Genomic DNA, 16,611 nt, shown 5'->3' with positions numbered 1-16,611 from the left:
CATCATTTTAAAAAAAATCACCAAGCAGCGGCTCTCATACTTTGGTCATATCATGCGAGCTAATTCTTTGGAAACAACATTAATGCTCGGCATAGGCAGTAGGTGTCACGTCCACGCCCACAACACAAGCGACAACACCTGACTCTGCGCTAGCTCCTGATTAATCGCTCACCCTATAAAGACCCTCTTCAGCTCCTGTACCATTATGGAATCTCGTTTGGGACAACCGCCCTTCCTCGCGTTACTTTGCACACACGCTTACTCTATTCTCTGTTCACGATATCCGGTTTTTGACTCCTTGCTTTGTTTTCTGACCATGTCCATGGATCCTCGTTCCTGTCCTGTTTGCCGATCGACCGACCCTTTGCCTGTCCCTTGTTTTTAGAACTTGCCTCTTCCCTCAACTTCAGACAAACAACACTGCATTGGGTTCAGCCGTCCCGGCTCCCTGTGTTCCGCATGACAGCGGGTTGAGAAGAAGAGGACGTCAAAGAACGCACTGGCTGAACAAAATCAAGGCCGACATGAACATGCCCATGAAAGAATTGAAAGAAGTGGTCAAAGATCATAAAGCATGGAGAATGATGAAGTGACCGAAAGTCGGCCTCAGCTGAACGGTTAAATCGTCATCACGTCATTTTAACATGTGAAAATTAATTTGATTGTCTTACCTCCTGAATTTTGGCACACTATATACCCATCCCAAGGGGAAAGCAGTCTCAGGATACTGGGTTCGAGATCATTAGGCAGACTTATGATCCATTGTGCTTAAGGACACACACAGCCACCGAACAGAGCAGGCAGGCCTTTGCCCTTAGTTACAGCCAGTGCCGTGTTCCCCGGTCAGAGAGGGCAGGTCTGACAGAATGGGCGATGTGTGGAATTGCTCATCTTGTCATTCATGAGTCCAGGCTGTGGACCAGCAGTCCAGCTGACTTAGTTGTTGGGGACTAATAAGCACTTTTCAGTCTTGCCTTCTGTCAGTCTGATAGTCAGTGGGGGCAGCCATGTGTCTGTGTGTGTGCGCTCATTATTCAGTAAAGCACAAATCATTAGGTAAGACTGTCCATACACACCGAGGATGCTGTCAGTCTCCGGGTGCCTCGGTGTATCCACACGTAAAGCAGACTTGAGATCTTCACATGCAAGCAAATTCAGTTCCACCGTCATAAGTAATCATGTAACTTCAGTCCTGATCCCTCATATTTTAATAATTCATCATAGACATTGAGATTCATTTCCAGTTATTTGAATTCTGAGTGCAAGATTTGGTCTACGCATATGGAAAAAGAAACAATAAGTAAATCATTAATGAAAAAGGATAAGTCTGCTTTTCCAGCTCTGTGCCTCCTGTGAACAGAATGTACTAGAAGGGAAGTCAAATAACCTCTTTTAAATAAAATTAGAAGCAGCCCATACATCTCTCATCATTGTTCCTTTTTGCCAGTATAATATGTGCGTAAGAATAATATTACACAACCCTAACCCGGCAACACAGGGCACAAGGAGGAGGAGGGGACACACCCTGGATGAGACACCAGTCCGCCACAAAGCACCCCAAGCAGGACTTGAACCCCAGTCCCACCACAGAGCAGGCTCAAGCCAAACCTGCTGCACCACCATGCCCCCCCGCTAGAATAATATTATTTTTCAAAGTTCTCAATACTCTGCTTCACTTCCAACACGCTTGGAAGAATTCTCAGTTGTTTAGGCCAATTTGCCAGAGTTAGTGTGACAATGCCTCTGAAGCTGGAGCCACCGTTGATGTGACTGTAAACTTGTGAAGTGTGAAAAAACCTGTCCTTCAATTATTTAAAAAAAGAAGTTAAACAAGATGTAATGGAAAAAACTCAAAAGGGTAAGGCAGTACGGCCGTGCCATTGATGACCTGGCCTTTCCCTGCCATTGTTTGTCTTCTAATCGATTTCAAGCACATAAAAAAGGTGGTCAAAGCCATTAAGGTGGCTTATGATATTGTAACGACCCGCGTCACTGATTTTATGTAAATAATTGCATTGTGGGAAATCTGTAAATAATGTCTGTAACCGCTGGGGCCACTTCGTGGGGAAATGGTGGGTTGACTGTGTCTACCACTGTGTTGGGAGAGAGCCTAGGAGTGCTAAGGCAGGCTAGGAAGCTTGATTGTAAGCACAGGTCCTGGAGGAAATGGGGTCCTTGGACCGAGAGCATCATTTCCCTTGTGCCGGTGTTCAAATAAACTGTTTGTTATGAATGCTACCGCCGCGTCCTCCTTCGCCCCATCCAAACCCACGGCGCTCCGCGCCACAATATCTATCATTAGATATTTTGTTTATTTGTTGCCTTTAGCAGAAGCAGTCTGAAAAGAAATGGGTCACACAAGGGATTTTAAGGGTGGTAGAGGCATGCAGGTGAGCAAATTTACGGTATTGACTTACGTTGTACATCTCTGTTAGTGCTCCTCAGGGGAGACAGTTTGCTGAGGTGTGCGTTATTGACATTCTCATGGTATCTGGGCCTGAGGCACTGGATCGGTGGAAGAAGGAGTCAGGAACGGAAGCATGTGTCCACTCAGGCAACACAACTTTTATCCTATAGCACACAAATATAGTCACTCATGATGTACTGTGGTATTGTCATTGCAGGCCGAGAGAACCGGGACGGCAGGACCCAAGTGCGGAGTCGTTCGCCTGTAAGGCAAGTTCTCAGTGTTGGGGACAGGCGAATCGTTGGTCGATTGGCGGTCGGGGTCAGAGTGGGAATCCATGGGTGAGGTCAGGAGACAAAGCGAAGTAGAGTCGGTCGGCGCTGAAACGATGATCTGTGGACATAGTCGAGCAACAAAGCGAGGGGTCAAAAACCGGAGAACGTGAACTGTGAACTGGAGATGCGTATGAACGAGAAGTCACAAGGAAGGGCGGTTGTCCCTGACGAGATTCCGCAAAGGTATGGGAGCTGAGGAGGGTCTTTTAAAGGGTGAGCGGTTAATCAGGTGCTGGAGCAGTCAGGTGTTGTTGGATGAGTTGTGGGCTTGGACGTGACAGGTATAGCCTCTTTCACATTATATCATATTACATTTTCAAAGCAAGAAATTCATCAAAGAATCCCAGGTTGGGTGTCCACGCTCACAATCAACCAAACTTCACCAGGCCGCAAAGATCACGGTCAAGTGTTTAAACCGTTTATTAACATCACACGTAAACACGTAATTTGGATGCATAATCAGAAATCAGAATCAATTTACACTTCAGAGGGTGCAGCTCACTTCATGCTCTCAGTGATCGATAGCATAATGCATGCCTAGTGTGTACACAGTTTGTCTTGAAATTTACACCTGCCCTGTTTAAATTTTACATTAATTACCAAAAGTTACACAGAATGTGCATCTACAGTAAGTATACCATCAACAAATACATTAACAAGTAGTGAATACAAATTACCTGAAAAAGTAGAATTTACATGATTGTACTGTGGTCTGCTCTCCAAAGCACCTGCCGGACTTCTGGCAATAGACACTGTGTTAAATTAAATATATTGATTTATTGATTGCAGACTACCCCCCACAGGTTACAAATTACAGTATTAATACACATCATAAGCTTTAATAATTCAGAACATTTTGAAAATCTCAACACGTTATTTCACAGTGAATGACATTTACATGTCCCGCCCCTCAAATTGCCAAATACTAAGGATGCCAGGAAAAAAATACAGTGAATAAAGACAGAATAAAGAATATTTAAAGGCACTACTGGTGACCAAAGGGGTAACCCAGTCAAGGATTGTGATTTAATACTTAACAGCCAGTGATTTAGCATAATGGTCCCAGTAAGAAAATGAGAATGCATAATACCACTTTTGCACTGCTGGATTTAATGACCTCCTGCACTGTCATCTATTAGGAAAATAAGAGCTTCCTACCGAAAGGTGTGTCTGCATTCAGACTGAGACTTGCTGTATTTGTTAATGACAGAGGCTACAACCCCCGCTGTTTTAGTGGTTCATGGAAAAGCCGGCAGTTTGTGTAGTCAAAAACACGATATTTGCCGAAGATAATTTTAATTTTATTTTGTTCACACTGGTGAACAAAAGAATATCACATAGCTCTGTCTTTAACAGCATCCCACTCCATGGCCCCCAGCGTACCTCTCCCAGGATTTCGGATCCTTCTGTTTACATTCCATTAACTCAGCTAAGTGGGAAAATTGACCTTTAATTGGTGAAAGACCTTCATGGGGTGGAGATCCTCGAATCCGATGGATCGGATCAATTCAATGGATGTGCTTTCACATGCCAAGGCCTCGCCTGTGTACCCTCAGGTTTTACCCGCAGTCGTTCCAGTTTTCCCTGCGATATTTGCACATTTAAATTCCGGACAAAGACCAGGCTGAGGAAGTTGTTATAAACAAACTGCATCCACTGTAAAGAAACGTGCCAGGATTTGGAGGAAAGACGTCTCAGTTTTCATTCATTGTCTGGTGAGTCGCGATCTAAGAACCCACTGACAGCAATGAATGTGAACCGGGAGCCTCTCATGCACTGCCTGCATCTGCCGCCAGGGGACGTGTCGTCGGGTCGCTGTTCCCTACGCACAGGGCAGGGAGCTGTTGCTCTACAGCAGCCATCTTGGCTCAAAGAGCTGTGTTCCGCATATATTTAAATGCACACACACTTCCTGAACCGCGTGTCCCATACGGGGTCGCGGGGAACCGGAGCCTAACCCTGCAACTCAGGGCGTAAGGCCGGAGGGGGAGGGGACGCACCCAGGACGGGACGCCAGTCCATTGCAAGGCACCCCAATACACACACACACACACACTTTCAGAACCGCTTGTCCCATACAGGGTCACGGGGAAACCGGAGCCTACCCGGTAACACAGGGTGTAAGGCCGGAGGGGGAGGGGACACACCCAGGACGGGACGCCAGGCCGTCACAAGGCACCCTAAGCGGGACTCGAACCCCAGACCCACCGGAAAGCAGGACCGTGGTCCAACCCACTGCACCACCGCACCCCCCACCCCAATACATTTCCGGCAAACTGAGGAACTGAACTTTTGACGGCTTTGCCGTCTAAACAACTGCATGAATAATGCCTCTGAAGTCTAACGTTGAAACCTGGCCAAATACATTTTTTTACGCGAGTGTGGGATTAAGTGATATATATATAACACGCGTGGTTTCCCTGCACCCTGAAGTGCGCGGATGCTCGAGACTCAAGGCACACTCAACGTTCGATGGTTTCTCCACAAGCAAAACTCACCGACAGCGTTGAATGTTCGCCGAGACTCGGAATACGAGGGCACCTCTTCCCCGCAATTCCGACTTCGCGGAGTCATAAAATCCGGAAGCACGGACGCAATGACAACGCACAACGATGGTGACTCTCGACGCCCAAAGACACCCAAAGCGAGCGCTCGTGCTGGGAGGCTCAGGAGAGGTGCGTCGACTCATTGATGAAGACTCCAACGAGAGGCCGCGCCCACGCTGGCACGTTAACCGTCACGGCAGGCCCATGTGCGGACCGACTGCAGAAACAAAGGGCCTAAGTGCACAGTTCACTTTGGAGGGGGCCGCACTGGACACTTCTGCAGTTTTCATCCGGCGTCTTTAACAGAGATGCTGACAACTCTTCCCACATGTCTACTTTGCGACCACCTAATGACGAACCTGCATTAGACAGGACCCACGCTGCGTGTGAACCTGCCGCTGATTGGTCTGTTGGGGGGGGGGACTGCAGGGGTCCGTGGGGGAGGGGCCTATGGAGGCAGCGGGCCAGAAGAGAAAGAAGCGGGAGGAGGGGTGGAAGTAAAAGCGCCTGGGGAGGAGGGGAAAATGATCGATTCCAGGCTCCGCACTGCCAGACAGAGGGAATAGGAAAGGTCAGAAGGTGTCACTTCCCAGGAAAGAGCCCCTGTCTGGTCTAGCGTTCGGCCTGCACGTTCAACTGTCCCGGACACTGTCCGCTTGCGCGCAGCACACACACCTCACGCTTCCGCGCATGTTAGCAGAAGAAGATCAGTGGTACTGAAGTACCCGCCTACAAGTTTCCAGATGGCGACAGGAAACGGACTAATTAAACAACCGGAACAGGAGTGTGGGTTCTTGACCGTGCTCACGCGGTCTTGCCTTTTCTCGCACACACGTATGAGTCTTAGCTAAAGTAAACCGCGAAGGCTGAGTGCTGCAGGGGACGAAAAGCCCGCCGAAGCCAGTCCGTATGAACAGAACGCCGGGGGGAAAGACCGCAATCCGGCGCAGGTGGGATGTGCTCTGGGGCGGATTGCACGGGTCACATTTAAGGACGGTCTTCTGACATCTCTCAGAACCCCCCCCCCCCCCCCCCAGCTGTCACTTACCCTCCAGAAGGCCTCAGAATGTTTGCAGGTGGCACGTCATCTCCAAAACAGGTGGCGTCGTTCACGGAAAGCAGCTCATGAGGTGAGAAGCTGCGGTCCTGGTGTGAGAAAGAAATTACTGAGCTCTGAGGTTCAAAGGATTCGGGGCTCGTGCTGTACTTCCCGGCTCACTTATCTTCCGATGTGCTTGCGGTCCGCTGTTAAGATACAAACTTGGGTTATCGTCTCTCTCTTCCTTTCTATTACGTCTTCAAGAAGCGGAGCCAAGCGGAGAAAGGCCTTTATTTAGAGGATGTCGTCACATGGGACCGGAACCCATAACCCTAAGTGCAAAGGTTCTGCGGCGGTGGCCTCTTCGCACATAGACAGGACGTATGTATGCGTGCGAGTGCGCGTGACAGACATAATGAGACGCGCTAACATCCCTGATCACCCTTCCCCCTCGTCTGGGTGACCGAGCCTACGTCTACCTGACCCAGACTGGATCAATACTTTAATCCAATTGCTGTTCACATCCAGGAGGATCGATACACAGTCCCCTCTCCCGCTATTCCTTTCACGCGCGCGGTGAAACGTTAGGTCGCGGCACTCCAGTTACCTCAGACACGCAGAAAGTCAGAAGTACGGTATCGCAGCAAAACAGAAAACACGACGACGGTTGTGCGTGCCGGTTCCGGTACGTGTAAGAGAGCACGACTCGGTTAAAGGCCCCTGTGAGGAAGTGAGAATTAATGCGTGCGGTTCGCCTGTCTCTTGATCGGCGCGGACAGGCCGTACAGGAGGCGCCGCAAAATAATTAGTCCATCGTGATGTGTGGACATACTCGTCGTGGAGTTTGCCAAACCCCCGGGCACTCGACCTTATTGCCTTAGGACGACAGCGTAACCAGGGGGAGTTCAGTTCCAGCGAAGTACGGAGGAACGCTCAAAGTTCACTCACATTTATGACATGCTTATGCGAAAAACACGTGTGCAAATGAGGGGAAATTGTCGACAAGCGGCAGACGGCTCCTTACCTGCAGTTTTCCCTTTTCTCTCGAGAAAGCCCACAGATGGACTTGCTTGCTCCCCTTCTTCCGCGTTGCTCCCTGTCTCACATGCTGCTCAATTTCCCATCCTTTGCACCCTACATCCTACCTCTCACCCAGCCCGTCCCGGTCCTCCCCGGGCTCTCTCGCCTCGCCTCTCCTCTCCTCTCCTCCGCCTCCCTTCGTGCCTCTAACGTGCTCCTCCGGCCCACGCTGAACTTACTGTGGCACCAGGTGGTCCGAGCGTGTTCGGCTCGAAGAAGGGGAGAAAGAGAGAGAGAGAGGAGAGAGAGAGAGTAAAATCCAAGACACACAGTGTGTGTGAGCCTGAATGAAATTGTGAACGCTCAGTTTTTCTCTCCCCCTTCTCTCTCTCTCTCTCTCTCTCTCTCTCTCTCTCGCTGTTGAACACGCTCCACCTCACACACTCTCTCTCCCACCCTCAGAAACGTTCACACTCCTTCCCGACATTTATTTATACGCTTGCCCCCTTCTGTCTCTGCCTCACCTTCTTCCCACTCTCCACATTCTCTCTCTCTCTCGCTCATCTCTTTCTCACACACACACACACACACACACACACACACACCATCCCTTTAACCATTTGACTGCTCCGGCCTCCTTCTCTTTATATGTTCCACTCGCGCGCCGTTAGTGCTCGGTTCATCCATCCAGAGAAAGCGCACGTTTCGGGTGCTTGATTTTAAATGTCCTCTTGAACAGCGATATCGAACCAAATGACCGGGCTCGTGTTTGTCGGGCGCGCTTGCGTTTCCGATGCCAAATCGTTTTAAGCATGGGTTGTAAAACAGGCTATACCTCGCTCCTTTACTGCACAGCCTCCTCTCGTTCCTCATAACTCTCCCGGATGTTCAGCGGCAAAGCGCGGTCCTCTTAGCCAGAGACGTCAAATACCCTCCTTTTCTTTCGCTCTGAGCCCCGGGATCCGGCGAGACGCCCGAAGTAGGGAGCTCGCTCAGACAGCACCGAAAGGTCAGAGGGGTCACCCGTGTGCCGCAATGAATAATGAATAACACAGACTGGCAAATGGAGAGCACGTGTTCGTCCCGACTCCCGAGGGCCAATAATATCAGCCAGCGAACGCGATAACGCGCTGCATCCTCCGTCTACTTTCTCACGGATTTCAAACGCCGCACAGAAGCTGGAGCTGTGATAGTGGTGCAAGAGAGTCTTCGCGAGCGCTTTTCCGAGCCCTTCTGTCACACCTGCATGCTGATCAGACTCCAGAGAGGCTTTGTGCGCCTCAGGGGTGAGGGGTCAAAGCTCAGGTCTAGGGCCCGACCCCACCCCACCGGCTTGTCTGTCAACCTGAAAGCCGAAGAGGGTGTTCCACCCCCCCACGAAGGGCCGGCTGTCAACCCGATCTTGCTAAATCACTGCTCTTGATCCACGAAACATGAGAAACGCAGGACAGGCGTGGATAGCACAGGGAACCGAAGCACCGTCCCTGTCTCATCCCACCGATGACTCGTCACAATAAAATCCGTAATTTGGCTTTTACGTGAAAAATACATTACAAAGAATGATGAAATCATAACTCTTTTTCTTTTGTACTCGTTTACGTGCCAAAACACTAGCGATACAGCAATCGCACGTTGAGATGAACGTGCAGCTCGCCATGTTGTAAGTAAACAGCATTGCTTTGAGCTGTTATGTCAACTCCAGGAAAGAAACTAAAATAAGAGAGCATGGAAGGTTTACAGTAAGCTGAGGCACCACGGTAAAACATGGTGCAGTCAGACAACACGACTGTCAGGGTGCAGGTTGCGGCTGAGTGCGGTGCGCACTTGACCCAAATAACGTTAATAAATATTTAGCGCTACACTTTTATTATTGATGAAGAAGGCTTGGGATAAAATGCTGGCAGAAAAAAAGAAATAATAAAGGGTACTAAAGCCTTTCATTTTCTTCAGTCAGAAATTGCATTCTGTCCGTACACACCAGAAACCACGCACTTTCCGAAAACATCTGTGGCGAGCGCGTGTATGAAGAGTTTGATTCATCCTGATGCTGGCACGAGGGTGAGCCGAAAACTTGGAAATACCGATTTAACGTGGAGTTCTGCATGCGCAGGGAAACAATTCAGACTTAAGTGCTATCTAAAAAGGAAGGAAGCGGACACAGATTTTTCAAAATGAATTTCCACTTGCGGAAACGGCAGATGCTTCAGTACGATCCTGCAAAGATGATATAATCAAAATGCAGAGGCTTAATAAGGATGGTACATCAGGCAGAAATGATGACTCCCGATGATTTCTCTCCAGACTCCAGATTTATCAAACCATAAGCTCATTGGTTTGCTGGCCAGAGTGGTCATTTGGACCTTTGGCCAAAGCTCTACTAACCCTATATGTAGATGGAGGGGTCCCAACGGACATCAGTCGAGGACAGCAAAGCCAGGCTGTTAGAGCCGAAGGAAACCAGAGCCATTGGGGCATTGCTGAAGGGGGAGTCATGCTGGCAGACAGTTGCAGTGAGTTAAGGGCACAAAGTCAGCATGAGACCGCAGCGACACCATAAACAGATTATTATAAGAATGTGTCAGATCATCAAAATGTGTGGTTAACTTTGTTCCAGAGTAAACATATACCTGGCATAACTGTCTATAGCACAGCATCCTACCCAGACCAATAACTCACGCACAGGACATATGATATTCTTGACAACCTGATTGTAAAGTGCACCCATTACATCACTAGTTCAACTCTGACCCCATTAAGGACAGTTTAGGTTTCCCTCAGTGCTTCATAATGGATTTGATTTTGCCTCAAAGGGCAGACCAAAGCAACACCGTACTCGCCAAGGGAGGCACCCTTTGAGCTTCTCACCAAGGCACTGGGCTCATCCTGAAGGATCACATTCTCCAGGATATTACTGGGTAGCATCGCATTGAAAAAGTTAATGTCTCACTGGTTTTGCAGAGCTCCGGGTGCGAATGAACACTGGTATTTGTGCAGATCAAAAAACCCCTGAAGGATCATCTGAACCCAACTATTAGATTTTTCTTAGTCTCCATCATGACATAATTGTAGATTCATAAAGAAAAGAGAAGACTGGATTGTTTGAAAACATTTAATTAGTTACAAAGACAATTCCGAGACTGCGCAACTGACCTGCACATGCAATACACTTTGCTTAATGCAAAACTCACTCTGGGAGACTCGTAACACTTTTTATAGAGCAGAGACTTTGTGGATGCCTGCTGTGAAGCCGACAGCTTCACGAGGTTAGAACGGGCATCTCTGCACTGTCTTCCACGCCGCAGCAGGGACCTACGCATATTATCGGACCAAAAAAAGAAAGACTAAATCATCTGTCGATCACCACGCGTCAGAGAACTGGCACTTGGAACAGATCACCTTCAAAGAACATCTAACACCAAAGCCACTGAAATGCAAAGAGTGCTACACTTTCACTCGCCGAGCAACATCTGTGCTGGGATCAAGTTCAAGTGCACGTTTCCGAGTGTCCATCATGACTGTATCCTGCCTCCTTCTCTCCTCTCCTCATGCTCTGCCTGCTCTATGTCTTCCGCTTTCATTTCCAGCGCCTTCCACGACTCCTGGTGCAGCTGCTCGTTCGTTTCAGTCTCACGGGCAGCGGGAGGCGCTGTCGCCAACAGCGCCGGGGGCAGGTGCTGGAATTCCTCCTCGTTCACATCATAGTCCCTCATCCGCGCATCCAGGAGCCACCAGCGCCCTGCGAAGCCCACATCCAGTACACGGCCCGGCAGCTCTGCCCAGGGTGCAGAGAGGAAGGAGCAGCGCGCCTCGTACAGGCCGGTTGCTGGGTCGTAGTCGGCACGGTACATCACAGAGGCCACGCCGAGACTGGCGTACCTCAGCCGGCCCTGGTTTCGCAGCTGCAAAAGGCCCTGCACGTGACTGTCGGAAGGGCCGCTTCGTATCCACGGCGACAGCAGGCCCAGCTTATTGGCCATCTCAAGCAGGCCGCTCTCGAAGGAGCCGTCATCTGGGTTGGTGCGGTATGAGACCCATGCTCCGGCAAGCAGGCCGATGTAGGCGGAGGCCTTCAGCGGTCGTTCCCAGGCCCCGACAACCACTTCGCGACAAGCCTCCCTGTAATCGCCGAGCAAGCTAGCGCACCATAGCCCTGAAAGAGAGCCACCAAAGGACCGAGTGGGGAAAAAAGAGCAGGCAAACAGTGAGTACAGTGACAACGAAGAGCAAACAGTGACCAGGGAGCATGAGCGGATCCACAGCTACCTGTCCGGCTTTTCTCCTGGGAAACATTCCTTACATTTCCGCTAAAGACGGGCGGTCATAACAAGGCGGTAGTTCTTACTGCCACCTTCCAGCAAAACAAGACCCTGCTGTATAAAACAATGAACTGCTTTGAATAGAGCGCCTCAGCTGAGTAGCAAATTATTATTTTTCATGATTACGCTTAATACGAAACATGATAGCTATCGCTGTAATCAACAGATACACCAATACTCTGATTTGTGTGGAAAGTTAACTTTTGTAATCGCAGAGGGACCAAAAAAAAAAAAAAAAAAGTCACGATAACATTGCTACTTTTGTTAACCTCCCCCAAAGGTTGCAGGTTCGATTCCCACCTCCGGCTGTAGTATGCTTGAGCAAGGTACTAATTCTTGCTCTAGTAAAAATTACCCAACTGTGTAAATGGGTAAATTACATTCTCAAATATTACAGCGGGTAAATATATTCTCACAGCACCTGGGTGGTGCGAGGAGGACGTGGGTTCGATCCCCGCTGAGTCTGTGTGAAGTTTGCACGGTCTCCCAGCGTCCACTTTGTTTTTTCCCTCCGGATGCTCTGGTTTCCTCCCACACTCCAAAGACATGCTGTTCAGGTTCCCCCATAGTGTGTGAATGACAGGGAGAGTGCGTTCCACTTATGAATGGATGGATGGATGAGTGACCCAGTGTAAGTAGTGTACCTAGACTAGGGGTGTAAGTCACCACGGTGAAGGTGTGTGGGCTAGTAACACTACATAGAGTTCATTGTAAGTTGCTTTGGAGAAAAGCATCTGCTAAATAAATAAATGTAATTAATGTAAATATAATTATAAGTACTTGGCAATGGGTGGAGGAAAGTGTGAGCTAGTAACGAAATCATGATCATCATGATGATGATCCATCATGATGCACGCTCAATCACGTCAACGTCGCATGCTTTTAAAAGCTAACTTTAGCGTGTGGAAGAACAAACTAGATCAATTACGACGTGACTCACCGAGGCGGCTGTTCCTGAGCCGCTCCCACCTCGTGCCCTTACTGCGCGCTGCGCTGGAACACAACCTCCTAAGCACACGGAAAGCGGCCATGTTCACCGCGAACACCGCTCTGACGAAGCGGACGTTCACGCAGACTACATCCGGAAGGAGAAGGGTACCATTTTGGCTCCCAATGGCCCATTCAAGTCACTTATTAAAACAGGGTAAAGACATGAAACATAAGAACCAAAATGGCGCCATTGCTCTCAACGTGTGGGCTTGTGTTATCGTTTCGGCAGGGAAACATTTCTCGCGTGTAATGCCACTGATCCAACGGTCTCCAAACCGTGATTTAAGGCGTATTTGCAAATAAAACTGCGTATTATGCACTTCTTCAGCTTACTAAAAATGAAACCGACAAAAACTGCTTAGTGGGGAAAAACTGTTGAAGAATAAGCGGAAAAAAAATAAATGGAATAATACTGATAGTGTACACACAACATTTCTCTACTCTATATTCTTGCGTTTTGTCCGGTGTAAATTGTGTTTACTCCAAGTGGTCAAAGGCGGCTACACTTTCAGGACATTCACAAACAACGAGAGGGAGAAACAGCACGCGCACGTTGGGACACGACGACATCGCTCCCCTTCCGGTTCTGGTCACATGACCTGCGGAGGCTTTACTTGAGCTGCTAGCGCAGTTACGGGTGACGTGGAGAGCGATGGAAATGTTGTCTCTCTCCGGCCGCGGTGACATCGTTGACATACACCTGTGTGGAGTTGGGCTGATCGAAGTGGCAAGAACGATAAATATCGGGAGCATTTAAATGAATTCACAGGCCGCGAAAAGCAACGACGAGGGGTGTCTGTAGCTACTAGATCCAGATCCGCGTTTGTCGCGCGCTGGGGGGTGAGTCAGTGCTCGCGCAGGAAAACACGAGGCGATTTTTAACTTTAAATAAACGAGTGGCTGGAGCTACTTAGCACGTGTCTTGGGTGTGTAGTATTTTCCCTGCCTCTCTTATGAACCAGCAGATTAGTGTGGAATGCACTGCTTTGTTTGTCGCAAAGCAGATCATTACTCCGATTGTGTGACTCATTTAGAGCTCGAGACTGTAAATTAATGTAACATCATAATTGTATTTTATTATGGCTACGGTGTTACGATGCCCACTGGAATTACGGGTGTTTAGTAATTGAATCAGTTAAAAGGCCTGATGGTGCCTGTAGTCTTTTAAGCAGCTTCACCAGAAGTCTGTGCTCTCTGTGTGTTGTACCTTATTACTTTTATAGTACCTTTTACTTTAGACGTTTCACACTTGTTTCTCATCTTTTCATATGTTCCAGGTATAGCCGAGGAAGAGCACTCTTACCGGCCATGGCAACTCCCGATGACCTCCGATTCCAGGGTGTGTGACCTAGTACTGATAACCATTAGCCAATAGCTCTGTGAAAGATGGTGTGAATTATAGACTGTAGATTATGCATCCTATAAATTGGATCGTGTTGTAGCTCGTCCGTATTTTACACGCAGACCCAGATCCCGTTAGTTCTCTGCCTTTCCTCTAAATATGCCCCCGAGGTTATATTTGCATCTTCCTCGTCTCCCACAGAGTTCGAGGCGGCCGCAGATTTGCTGTCCGCCGATCCCAACGCCTCCACTGTCAGCGCGTTGAGCGTGAGTTCGACCCAAGCGCACGGAGACGTCAAACTGGATTTGTCGGAGGACGAGGGAGGCCAAGAGGAGAATTCGGAGGTCTCTGAGAATGTAGTTTTATTGCTGTACTGCAGAGCTGTAACTCATTCAGGAGACTACCTTTCCTTTGATGTATTCCTACAGAGTGGCAGCTGCTAAATGTCTAAGACATCCTTTCTGCTTATGATTAGCGAAAGATGAATCTCCATTACTATTATTCTTTTAAGAAGTGAGATGACATTTGGGACAAGTATACAGGGAATTAAGTGTCAGCTTAAGAGGTAAACCCTTTTTGCGCAACTTGCAGCTCCTTCGGGGAGACAAGAAAACTGGCGCCTTCTGGACATTTGAGTACTACCAGTCATTTTTCAATGTGGATACGATGCAGGTACTCAACTGTATCCCTTCATTTCAAAGTCCTTTCGTGACTGATGTCGATACTTCCTAGTCATTGTTTGGATGTCATGCGGTGCAGGTCCTGGACAGAATCAGAGGGTCAGTGATGCCTTTGCCAGGGAAAAGCTTCATCAAGAGTCACATCCGGGGCAACCCTGATCTCTATGGTGAAGACCGCAATGAATTCTTTTTTTTTTTTTTTTTTTTTTTTACTGAGAATTATGCCTTAAAGATTCCCCCCTCCAATATCTAGTAGTAGTATTCTGATCCATGACAGCGTTAAACAGGAATTTGTCATGTGGCAAATATCCCCTGACCATTACACCACATTTCTAACATCCCCTTATGGAATGCTGTTTTCCTGTCTGCCCCAATTCCCAGGTCCCTTCTGGATCTGTGCCACGCTGGTCTTTTCAATGGCCATCAGCGGGAACCTCTCCACCTTCCTGAGCCAGATGGGCCAGCCTCAGTACCACTACAGACCTCAGTTTCATCGGGGTAATGAAAGACTCTTACCCCCCTAGCCTCTAGAGCTACTGCTAACGCTATGCACTCCTAAGGGATCAACATTGCCTTCCAATATTTGTTCCAGACATGGTCAGCTTGGGCAGGTTTTACACCCTAACAACAGTGTTGTCTGTCTATATGCCACAGTAACCATTGCAGCTGTGGCAGTGTTTGCGTATGCGTGGCTGGTGCCACTCGGTGTGTGGGGCTTCCTGACGTGGCGGCAGAGTACTGAACGCCAGATCAGCGGGTACTCCTTTTTGGAGACGGTGTGCGTCTACGGCTACTCGTTGTTCGTCTATGTCCCCACCTCGGTGAGTGTTGGCATCCTCTGGGGGGGCACGGTCATCCACAATCGGGAGCATTCCCGCTTCTGTGAGCTTACCCTCTCTTGTTGGCCCCTCAGATCTTGTGGATTTTTCCTTGGGACTGGCTGCGCTGGTTGCTCATTATCATTGCCCTGCTCATCTCGGGTTCGCTGCTCATTCTCACCTTCTGGCCGGTGGTGCGGGATGACACCAAGTTGACTGCTTTTGCTACTGTGGCAACCATCATCGTGCTTCATGCTCTGCTTGCCATTGGCTGCAAGGTGAGGATTTGTTTAAACCTCCAGGTGAGGTATTTTTTTTTAATTCCAAAGATTAAGATATATATAGCTTTGGAAGATAGTTCAGTGGGATGTATGACTTCCTATGTCAGATAAGGACACCCAATGATATTTAGAATGACCATAAACTTTGGCACTGTGATGTTTTTGCCTAATCAGTACCTTCTTTCTTTTTTTTTTTTTTTTTAGCTTTATTTCTTCCAGACTGTGACACCCACAATAACACTTAATCCCACGCCAGCTACTTCCCCAAACCACACAGCAGCCGCCTCGGACATAGCAAAGGAACACTGACCAAAGGGGGTCAAATTAGGGCTGTAAAGGGGGGAGTCGGTGTGAGCCTTTTCATGTATAGATTTTTTTTTTTTCATGAATAATTCCATACCTAAATCTGACAAGATTATATTTGTAATCTGTATATAATGAAGAAAAATGTTTTAGAACAGATAGCAATTTTTGGACAAATTGAGAGATTTCTAGGGCCTAGGATATGCTAATGGTATTCATTTCCATTAGCTTTTCATAAAGGTGTCTTCACAAACACCAAGTAAGAGAAAATTAGCTTGGATTGAATTTAGACTGCTGGGGTTGTCCTTTCTTCAGCACGAGCACTCCTAGGTAGTAGCATTTACATGCAAACATTCCCCCTGAACATGAATTTAGCCCTGTGGTTTCACAGACTTCGCTGAACTGGCTGCATATCTACCATTATTTGTGGAATCAGTCTGTTCACTGAGGTGTAAATTCACACTGGGTTTGAGAAATGAACCAGTGTAGGGTTGTGTGGTGGGTTTTTTTTTTTTTTTTTTTTTTTTTTTTTTT

At 48.2% G+C, this 16,611-nt stretch overlaps 2 protein-coding genes across 2 annotated transcripts; one reads left to right on the top strand and one right to left on the bottom strand.

Annotated features, from left to right (window-relative positions):
* Positions 1 to 10,483: 10,483 nt before the first annotated feature.
* Positions 10,484 to 12,716, bottom strand: timm29 (translocase of inner mitochondrial membrane 29). The gene is made up of 2 exons (XM_018738582.1): positions 12,604 to 12,716; positions 10,484 to 11,497 (listed from the first exon to the last, which is right to left on the bottom strand). The coding sequence occupies exons 1-2, from the start codon at positions 12,692 to 12,694 to the stop codon at positions 10,857 to 10,859; spliced, it is 732 nt and encodes a 243-aa protein (XP_018594098.1). The 5' UTR covers positions 12,695 to 12,716; the 3' UTR covers positions 10,484 to 10,856.
* A 532-nt stretch (positions 12,717 to 13,248) lies between these two features.
* Positions 13,249 to 16,607, top strand: LOC108926159 (protein YIPF1-like). Its single transcript, XM_018738707.2, has 9 exons — positions 13,249 to 13,493; positions 13,931 to 13,992; positions 14,197 to 14,339; positions 14,587 to 14,667; positions 14,755 to 14,842; positions 15,057 to 15,173; positions 15,330 to 15,496; positions 15,589 to 15,771; positions 15,979 to 16,607. The coding sequence occupies exons 2-9, from the start codon at positions 13,962 to 13,964 to the stop codon at positions 16,081 to 16,083; spliced, it is 915 nt and encodes a 304-aa protein (XP_018594223.1). The 5' UTR covers positions 13,249 to 13,493; positions 13,931 to 13,961; the 3' UTR covers positions 16,084 to 16,607.
* Positions 16,608 to 16,611: the final 4 nt, after the last annotated feature.

The sequence above is a fragment of the Scleropages formosus genome, chromosome 3 (assembly GCF_900964775.1).
Source record: "Scleropages formosus chromosome 3, fSclFor1.1, whole genome shotgun sequence".
Lineage (NCBI taxonomy): Eukaryota > Metazoa > Chordata > Actinopteri > Osteoglossiformes > Osteoglossidae > Scleropages > Scleropages formosus.
Note: the sequence above shows the minus strand (reverse complement) of the source record. Positions and strands in the feature narration are given on the sequence as shown.

What these genes read in the sequence shown, in the direction of transcription:
- timm29 (XM_018738582.1), bottom strand. Translation starts at nt 12,694, where the DNA reads ATGGCCGCTTTCCGTGTGCTTAGGAGGTTGTGTTCCAGCGCAGCGCGC. An exon ending in GCTCAGGAACAGCCGCCTCG is followed by an intron (nt 11,498 to 12,603) that starts GTGAGTCACGTC and finishes GCTCTCTTTCAG; the next exon opens with GGCTATGGTGCGCTAGCTTG.
- LOC108926159 (XM_018738707.2), top strand. Translation starts at nt 13,962, where the DNA reads ATGGCAACTCCCGATGACCTCCGATTCCAGG. An exon ending in GCCAAGAGGAGAATTCGGAG is followed by an intron (nt 14,340 to 14,586) that starts GTCTCTGAGAAT and finishes CGCAACTTGCAG; the next exon opens with CTCCTTCGGGGAGACAAGAA. An exon ending in TGCTTGCCATTGGCTGCAAG is followed by an intron (nt 15,772 to 15,978) that starts GTGAGGATTTGT and finishes TTTTTTTTTTAG; the next exon opens with CTTTATTTCTTCCAGACTGT.